Source organism: Halyomorpha halys, unplaced genomic scaffold, assembly GCF_000696795.3.
Source record: "Halyomorpha halys isolate HHAL.00 unplaced genomic scaffold, Hhal_1.1 Scaffold261.1, whole genome shotgun sequence".
In the NCBI taxonomy this organism is placed as follows: Eukaryota; Metazoa; Arthropoda; class Insecta; order Hemiptera; family Pentatomidae; genus Halyomorpha; species Halyomorpha halys.
In genome coordinates this window covers 924,159-934,365 of record NW_027116513.1, presented here as the reverse complement: position 1 = coordinate 934,365, position 10,207 = coordinate 924,159, and the positions used below count along the sequence as shown (strand labels likewise).

Below are 10,207 nucleotides of genomic sequence, written 5' to 3'. Positions count from 1 at the left end.
TTATTGTAAGAATTTCAATTGTTTATAAATGTTATTAAACGATGTATTTAGTTAAGAAATATGTTATTTTAGTGCATATTGTGTACTTAAACAACATATGAATAGTGACAGGTCTCAGTTGCAACTAGACAAAGAACAATGGTGGAGACGCTACACGAGCGCCCTCACGAACCCTTTTGATCTGTGTCCAAAAACCGACTCTCGACGGCTCGGCAACGAGCCTAGGCCAACCGAGCCAAGCCACCCATCCACATGCTCGTGTATGTCTGAGTTCGCCATGGCTCGGCCAACATGTAGAGGCCCCTTTATAATGGCATCCCGGCAAAACAAGATAATCAAATAGCCGGTATATGTACATATCATTTCCTATTGTATATATTTGTATTATGCTTATTTTATTATTGTTCCAGGAGGTAAGAAAAAAAAAATGCTACCTAGTTAGAGATTTCAAATGTAAGAGGTTCTACGACAAAATATAAGAAGTAATAAAGGCTTATTATTTTACGAGATCGGTTTTAGAAGATAGGAGAAATTAGTAAGATTTGAGACTTGGAAACCAAAATATTTTGAAAAATAAGACTAATGTAAAACTTTGAAGATTGAGAAATTTTATTATAATTATTTTTGAAATTATAATTTTATTCGTCACGAATAATTATTAAAAAACATAGAATAATCATACTTATAGACAAATAAAACAATACAGTTCAAATAATGAGTTAATACCTTTTATATGTATGTAAAGAAAGTCCTATAGCGTACTAGATTGATTAAATACAACATATCATTTAATGTTCTCCCTCAAATATCAAAATTTATTTTAAAATCATATAAAGAAAATATAAACTATAAACGAAAATCGCTTATATGCGGCTTAAGAAATTATAGGTTTAATAACAAGAACGTAATAATAAGACATATAACCTCCTATGTCGATCCCGCAACCGGGCTGTATGAAGTTGCCACTGTTGGGGTAGAAGTCTGCGTGTCCAATAGGTATCTCCATTCCGACGAAATGTCCGCAAGTGTGGATCACATCTACGAAGATGGCGCTGTTTGTGGACAATCTCTCATCGGGTTTGTCGAGACTGAACGAGGGTCGAGCAGGGTCGAGACCTGCAATCGTAAAGCAGATATTATTGACAAAATTACTAAATTGCCACAACTGGCTCAGTTATAACAGCGCCTGATCACTTCAAAGTCTAGGATCTCGAAAGGGCAAAACATGTAAACCGTATATTCCTAAATACCTGTAATCCTGCCTATTTTGCCGGTCTTCACCATGCGACCAGCTACACCAGCAATATGTGCACCCAGGCTGTGTCCCAACACATGTATGTCCTCAAGTCTAACTCCGTATTGGTGATTAAGGTTGTCCAATAACTTGGCAAACGTAGCCGCCACCTTTGGTATATTTTTTTTTGCTACAGAGTACAGCAAATTATAAGATCCTAACAGAGACCAGTCCACTGCAATCACATTTATGTCTAGTTTCTCTAACAAACCTAGGGAACAGTAAACCCATTAGTACAATTGTTGCCACTCATCAATTGATCTGTAATTGAATAAAACTTTAATACCTTCCCTGAGTGTTTTACTAAATCGCCTCTCATTACTCCCCCACCAACCGTGGATTATAACTTTGAGTGGCTTGTCATTCTTAAATCTAGTAAACACACCAGAGCTTTCAGGACAAACTTTCAAAACTTCTGGGTTTTCGGATATTTCACTACTGAAAAAAAAACATATAAATGTCTATGATGGTACATTTATAAGATTTAATAAATATCGATTATTTTGTATTTAGGAACTAATATTTTCTTTTCAGTAGCCTATATCCTAAGATCAAAGAAAACCTTAAGTAAACCTTGACTAAGGTCTCTTACGGACACGCTTGAAAAAAAGAACGCCTAAGATATGGAAGAGGTTAGATTGGGCGAGATCACCCAACAATCGTATTCTAACCAGTCAATTTAAATATTTTGTGTCAATGAAAATATCTTACATAGCGAAAATAGAAGATGGAGTTCTATAAAAATGACTTGTTGTATTTTTGCAATAATCCCCATCATACCTCCAACTTCGGGCCAATTTCGAACATCTAATTTGAAATATTGGTGTGTCATGAAACATATACATACTTTAACCCATGCCTGATTAAGGTATAGTACATTTAAAATGAGTTTACCACTGCTCACCCTTGGCCTACAGGCAAACTCATCATAGATGTACTATACTAACCCGCAAAATACCTCAACATCGGATTAACGGGTTATCGGTATTAGGTGTTGCGGCCACCGTGTGGAAAGAAAAGTACTGATGAGCTTTATATTTTATATTTATTATTATAAGCAATCGTATATATTTACGATATAATTACGTGTTTATATTACATTTACCCCACAGTGGGACATCGGTGGACAGTCCACTGATCATGGAACTTAAAATCTTGAAGACATCGACGGATCTCACTCTATGGCCTGTGCCCCCAGCGACATACAGGAGATCCCGAGTTCGAGTCTTGATAAAGTAAACTATTTTTTTTCTTTAATTGGAGTGCTACTTAAATATGTAAAAAACAACTCCATAAATCAACTTTTAACAGTAATAATTAATTTTAATTTTTAAAATTCAATTTGTATAAATTTATTATTTGCTACGTATAAAATAATGTTTTTGTTTTTATTAGTTCATTTTTTTCGGTTTGTAAAATGTGGGTTTAGAAGTATTTCATCTCAATTTTATTTATTTATTTATTTTTTTTTTTTAAAGAAGCTATATTATTATTATAGCTATATTATTAATTTTTGTTTGTTAATGAAAATATACATTTTATTTTTTTTTTCTTGTTTTTACATTTAAACCTTTAAATATAATAATTTTTTATAATACTATTAATTATTTTTAGCCCAATACACTTATTTATGTTACTTTAATCTTTACATTAGTTAGTTTTTTTTTTTATATTAATAAGTTTTAAATGGGAATGCCCATATTGGTTTTTATGTATGTATATATTTTTTTATTATAATTGATACGTTTATATAACTTTTATACTTTTGAATTAAATATAATTTTATGTATGATAGAAAAAAGAAAGACAATTTTTTTAATTGAAATAAAGAAAAAATAAACAAATTTAAAGAACGACAAAGGTATAAAAAGAATAAAAAATGTGTAAGGGAAAAAATAATAAATAATAAAAACGAAATAAATAAATTATGTATAACTTTAGTACATAATGCGGAAATTTTCAAACTGCCTTTTTTCTTCTCTTGGGCTCTTGTACTATTATTTTTAGCTACAGACACAGAACCAACTTTGTTATTTTATGTTGATAAAATTTTCCATTTTTGAGAACAATACTTTTTTTTTTCATTTTCTACACAAATACATAGCATCCCTACCTTCGTTAACGAGGAAACAAAATATGGTGGAAAACATTAATTTCTGAATTTGGCTTCTACTTATTTATTGGATTATGATTTTATTATCATAATTTCATTCAATTTAGTTTTACTATCAGCTTTTAATAGCATACTATTACCTTGTTCGTATATATTACTTAGAGTAAGCAGATTAAATAATCTTGTAAATTGTAAAGAAAAAATAATTAAATGAGGTAGGACATAAAACGTACCTACTGTACCGTACAACATATAACATACTCCTACCTGTTGTACAGAAAAAAGTCCACAGTACTTCCGAAGCATGTTGAGGGGTCTTGAAATTCAACAGAATTGGTTTGAATTTCTGAAAATAGTAAAATAATAATTAATTGACATAAAAAAAGTTTTTTTTCTTTATTTCTTGAAATTTACTACTCTGTTTAAGCTACAAATACGATGAGTGAATATGAGAAGTTATAATGGCTTCAATGATATGTGAAAAACTAACCAATACTACAGTAAAAGTTTTACACTAGAAGGCATAGGGGCCATATTCTTTTCAGGCACTTCCGAGTTTTATCAGGAATAGAAGATATAAGGTTAGAAACTAATGGGTTAGTGAGTCTATTATGAATAATTGCTCTATGGTCACGGCTATATCGACTAAATATGAAAAGAATAGTTTTTACGGATGCTTTTACTTGTGCCAAAGATATCAGAGAAATTTAATGGATTGATCACCTTCCTTGCATTTTTAGAAATATCAGAACAAAAAGAAAAAACAAAACAAATAAAAGTGTCTCGAAACTAAGAATTTAATTGAATTAGGTGGTTCATGAAACGAACTCAATTATTTCTACCTAGGCCACTAGTTTGGCCTGGTGATTTCCATGATCTACAGGAAATGGAGACAATTTGAAACCCCTCAGTTTCAAGGAATAACAAGTTGAAACTCACTACAACATACTTAGGTTTCAAAGCTTAAATTATCTTAAATTAAATTACCTAAAAAAAAATTATTGTGATCTAGAGGCTACAAGTCAATCCTCGATTTTTATTGAAAATTCTAAAATCAAATTTACTTTTAAATATATGGCATACATAGTTATTTTCTTCCTGATTTAATTAAATTAAAAAATGAAATTTCGAGTTAAAATATCAAATATTTGAACAATAAAAAATTTCGGTATTTGAAAATACATAAACCAGTGTTTAGTGGGAACTTCACTTATGGGCCGTGCGTATTATTTATAAATGGAATATGGTCCAGGTGCGGTAAAAAAAAAAAAAAAAACTCAAATTGTAATTAATATTTTTATTTGAGAAGTTTCGGCCCACGTTGCAGGGCTTCGGTATATTGTCTTTCCATTTATATTTATTGTATCCCATTATTTTAACTTTATTCCTTATTTGTTTTCTATCCGTGTACATTTTAATTTTTTTTGTTAATTATTTCTTCTCCCCTCCCTATTATGTATATTGTCATTATGTTATCATTCATTGTTTAACTAATTTTAATATTCTCTTTATTTTCTACACTCTCTACTATAAAATTATTTTCTAATATGACGTACTCAACTGCCATCCCCACTCCTCCCAATACAAACGGTTCACTCTGACTTTGACGTGTGTCAGAACAGGTATGAATTCTGTCTCGTTCATTTTCTCCCTTTTTTTCTTAACATTATTCTTATCCCACTTTTTCATCTCTCAGTTTTTACTTTTATATGTCCTCTTTTTATCTGTTACTATTTCCGTTTTCATTTATTATTTTTACAACCTTTTATTTTTCTTATTTAATTTTTACGTTTCATTGTATACCCTTGTTATTTTCCATTTACTTTTTTACTTATGTTAAGTGTTTGTAACATTTTTAGCCCTGACGAAGCCCTGCAACGTGGGGCGAAACGTTGGCTCAAATAAAAGTAGTTATTATTATTTGAGTTGTTTTTTTTACCGCACCCGGAACATATTCCATTTATTACCAATGTTTAGGATTCAATAGTAGAATTTAATAATTTAAATACTCCTTTATTTTCTTTATCTTATCTTATCTTAATTATTATAAATCCTAAAATTACGGTAGTTTTAAATTGGTCTTCCTATTCCTCATAAGAGGAAATATAAATACAGGTAGTTACCACTTAGCTCTTCAATTATAGACCAAAGTATGTGTTTTTAATCTAAATAGATTAGTTTTTGTTTTTTTTATGTTTGTTTGCTCAAATATGATAAGTATTTAGAGAGTTTATTTTTATTCAAAAGTGATTGCATAAGCTTTTCATGTATTTATTGCTATCATAAATTATTAAATAAACGTAATTTTATCATGATTTGGGTATACGTAATTTTGAATTTTACTGAGCGATTCTGCACATTTTTTTTTAATGCACAAAAATACGGTCTTTATAAACAAATATTTTGAAAAAATAATTATAAAAAATCTTTAAGTTGGGCAGATCGTTCCTGAACAGGACAGAACCACGAAATACGAACGAATTTTACTAGCTACATTTGCTGCTGTAAGAAAAAATTTACTTGTTGATATCGGTTTTTACAGAAATTTAAAAATTGTGTCTCTATCAAATACCTATGAAAAAATTGTAAAACCGAAAAAATGCTTTAAATTTATTTTACTGCCAAGTATAAATAAAGAAAACGCAGTGAGAAATACTTAATAAATGCTATACCTCTTCAATATCCTTAATTTTGTTTACCTGAATTCTGTTCTTGCTCTGCCAGAGCGAAGTTCTGTGACAAAAAAACGAATAGAAACAAACCAAACAGCATAGGGAGATCCATCTCAATGAAAATCTCAAACGGGAGTGAAATTTTTTTAATGCCAACCTTAATATATATAGATCTATTTGCTGAGAATAATTGATCGTTTAATTATCTCGTTAAAGATTATTGGGTCATTACGTACTATGAATCGATTAGTTTAATTAGTTCAGAGTGTCAACCTGACAAAAAAAAATTGTACTAAAATACTACTTTTTTTTAGCTTTCTTGTTAATTTTTGGTTGCCTGTGATACAGAAATATATTTAGTTGATCAAATATTTCTATTTGATTAATTGAAATTCATGCATTCCTCAATTACAGGTCTACAAGAACTATGTTTTACTATTTAAACCTAAAGAGAAAGAAACATCAATTTAATCTGAACCTACAAAGAATTATTAATGTTCTATCCAATCATCAATGGAAAATCTGGATTAAACCAGATACAACTATTCTCATTTACAAAACAATAAAAAGGCCGTTGATATATGTTTGTAAAGTCTGGGGAACAGAATCCTGTAGAAAAATGAAAATATTGCAATCATTCTAAAACAAGGCCCGGAATGACGGTTAGGAAAAATTCATAGTCATATACAAATATCAAAAAAAAATATTGCCTCTACAAAGATTAACTATTGATTAATTGCAATTATTAACTACTGGGTAGTGTATTAACTAGCTTTATGTTGAGTGCTTACAGGCCTCTGTGCATCAGGTGGATCCTGAGATATAGATTTCCTAAAATAAATTCACTAACTAATGATTTTTTAGTACATTTTGAATGATATGTTGCTTTATAAAAAGTATTGAATGTAAATAGCTCTTTTTTGACTCACATTTTATCAAATTTAATCTTCTCTAAAAGATTTTCCTTTAAGTATTTTTAGTTCTGGAAGTTTTAAAGATATGGAACTATTTGGAATATAACTATGAATATGGAATGTTTTTCAACAACTGCCATTTTTTATCTCTCCTAATCTTTATTTTATTAACCCTTGAATCTACAATTTGGACTAGAACTATACATAGTTTTCATTAAAGTAAGTATCCTGGTTTGTAAGAAACAGCCGATTGAATCTTGAAGTTATGGTGAAATGGATAGATGATTCCATATAAAATAAAAATTATTTACGAAACTCCACACTCAGCAACTTCCAAAGGTGCATTGGCTTTCAATACAGGCAATTCAAACAAGTCGAAAAGTAAAACCAAGGCTTAGGTAAGGTATCCTACCATAAACTCTACATTTATTTAATATTATCACTATTATTTTTTCTTTATAAGTCGATTATTTATTTTATTAATTCTACAAATTTTATTTGTTTTTTATTTTTGTAATGTTTATATATATTCATGCTTTGAACTGTCAACTACATTTACAAAGGAATTTAGGAAAGATGGTATTTAGAATAAAATGATCGTATTTTCTTATTCTGTGTCTAGAAGGAATGACAGTATATCTCCGTGTTTAATAAAGCAATGACAAAAGATATAATTTTAATTAATATAAACTATTTCAGCCTTGATTCCATTGGCATTGACTCCATAATATTGCTTTGACCTTGATTACTGCACTTATGTGAAACCCATGTCTAGACCACTGAACCATATAAATATGTTTTGCATTTTCATCAGTTTTGAAAAATAATAAAACAAAATAACTTTAGTATACTTATTATATTTAAATTAATAAGAAATGTGATTACAATTGACAATTGTATAACTAAATTTGTCAATTTATTACTTAATGTCTATTTCTAATGGTAGCAAAATATTAATTTTGAAAAATGTTTTAAAACAATATTACTGTTGAATCGATGATTTGAGAAATCACTTAAGTCAGTAACCAAACATTCGGAATACAACTCCATGAAAAATATGCAGGTTTAATCAAATTTTTCCATACAATAAAAAAACAATAAATGATTAAAATATGACTTTTAAACTATTATGTAACCATTTAAGAAAATATGACGTATTATGCTATTTAAATTTAGATTTGCTTGGCTAATGAGATATAAATAAATAAGTAACATTATAAGTATGATAATAAATACTACTAAATATACAAATACAAAAGATTGACACTGAATAACACATTTTTTTAGGTAGAATAGTTGTTGCTGTGTCAGTGTTTTTCTATTCTTTGTTTCCTGGTTTAAAAATGACCACAAATTGCAATCCTACAAAAATATTGTTTCCTTCAAAAGTTCAAAACCACATGAAAATATTTTTTTAGGACTTAAAAGATCCCCCAATTAGTGTGAAGCGAAGGAGAGGTCCTTGGAAAATTTAGTTGAAAACCATTGGTATACACCAACATTCACTTTTATTAATAGTCCTTAAGAATACTTGCCCATTATTATTTTCCTATATCCCAATGCTTGAAACAATTAAAATATGCCCAGGAAATTTTCTATATTCCAGTTACATAAACATAACTTTCCCACTTGACTTGTCATAAATGATTTCTGACTCTTTCCAAATAGATCAAACAGTTCAGAAATACAATCTCATTATAATAATAACATATCTATATTTTTAGTCTAATTATTTGTTTGTTTTTTAACTTGTTTATTATTTTATTGTTTTAACTTATTTATTTATTTGTTTTAATCTTATCAATTTGTTTTTAACATTTTCACAATGACTAATATTTTATTTTATTCTTTTTTATTATAAATTATTTCTAAATTTTTATTTATTCATAATTTTGTTTTCTTATTATTATTTTTTTTTATGTGTGGGTACCAACACTTTATAAATCCATAAATTAAAAAAAAAAATTAATAAAATATTGAATAATTATGTTGAGTCCAAGGAGGAGGCTAATAGAGAGACACAAATAATATACAGTTAAGAAGAAAGATAAAGGAAAAAATTGACTAATGAACAAAAAAGTATATACAGAGTCTATATATATTTATAAAAATAACAATGTATGCAGTGATAACAGAAAAATTTATGTTAATATGTATATTCTATGCTACGGTCTGTATTGCTGTGTACGTATGGCAACTGATTCTATTTTAGCTGCATTGCTTATAGTTAAATAAAATATTTCCCTCCATAAATGGTTCAGTTATCACAATAAAGACAAAATATTTGTATTTTCTCTCAAATAAAAGTGATACTCAATTTAAATTTTGATCTCAGGAACATTTATGTTATGATACATAATTATGAAAAATAAAGAAACATTTAAAAATCAGTTAAGTACAAGTTGAAAAATATGGAATATTTCTCCTTCTGGGTTTTCTGTCTGCATTAAACTTTTCCCAATCCAAATGGGCTCTGCTTATTAGTTTCCAAATAATAGACACCTTTTGCACTATAAAAAAAATATATAATAAAAAAATTAAATAATTTCAATGAATCAATTATTTATTACTAGTAACATTATCCTTATTAAATTTGTTTTTCAACCTTCCTTCTTATAATAAGTGCCTAAACATTCCCAATAAATAGAATATTTTTAATAAAAGTAAAAAATAAATTAATGATTTTATATGATATACAAAAAAGAATTTTAATAAATTATTAAATATTTCATCTTCAACTAAGTTTCACTAGATAATTCAACCTAAACCAATGTTTCACTAAACATATCAGTGGGTAAGAAGCTTAGAGTTACGAGCATTAATTTGACTGATAAATGATTTTAGTTTTTCTTCATGTTCCTGAACCAAAGTTTAAAAAAATTATTAACTAAAACTTACTAATTACGAATAGATTTTCACTAGTTAAATTTTTTCAGGTGGATTCATTTTTAATTATTATATATCAAACAAAAACAAATCCTTAGGATATCATTAAACCCAAATTGCTTAAAATAAAACTACATATTAATTTAAAAAACAAAAAATTATTTTTATTTAAAATAATCCTTAGGACCAAATTAAACCCACACTATTTAAAATAAAACTATACAGTAATAAAAAAAAAAAATTATTTTATTTTTTACCCATAACCTGAAAACCGTCCATTTTTTAAAAATCTGGACATTAACCAATACTAAATTAAATATGAGTAACT

At 28.0% G+C, this 10,207-nt stretch overlaps 2 protein-coding genes across 3 annotated transcripts in view; both read right to left on the bottom strand.

Moving 5' to 3' along the window:
- Positions 1–6,229, bottom strand: part of LOC106680430 (pancreatic triacylglycerol lipase) — a 9,200-nt gene extending 2,971 nt beyond the window's left edge. The window contains exons 1-5 of one of the 2 annotated variants that reach the window (XM_014420143.2): positions 6,107–6,229; positions 3,675–3,753; positions 1,581–1,732; positions 1,251–1,505; positions 925–1,116 (exon numbers count right to left, since the gene is read on the bottom strand). In XM_014420143.2, the coding sequence (XP_014275629.1) occupies positions 925–1,116; positions 1,251–1,505; positions 1,581–1,732; positions 3,675–3,753; positions 6,107–6,191 (763 nt within the window). In that variant the 5' untranslated portion in view covers positions 6,192–6,229. The remainder of the gene's footprint in view (positions 1–924; positions 1,117–1,250; positions 1,506–1,580; positions 1,733–3,674; positions 3,754–6,106) is intronic. The other variant, XM_014420145.2, reaches the window with a different exon arrangement.
- A 2,959-nt stretch (positions 6,230–9,188) lies between these two features.
- LOC106680429 (lipase member H) overlaps positions 9,189–10,207 on the bottom strand; it is a 6,831-nt gene continuing 5,812 nt past the window's right edge. The window contains exon 7 of the mRNA XM_014420142.2: positions 9,189–9,503. Coding sequence (XP_014275628.1) covers positions 9,440–9,503 — 64 coding nt within the window. The 3' untranslated portion in view covers positions 9,189–9,439. The remainder of the gene's footprint in view (positions 9,504–10,207) is intronic.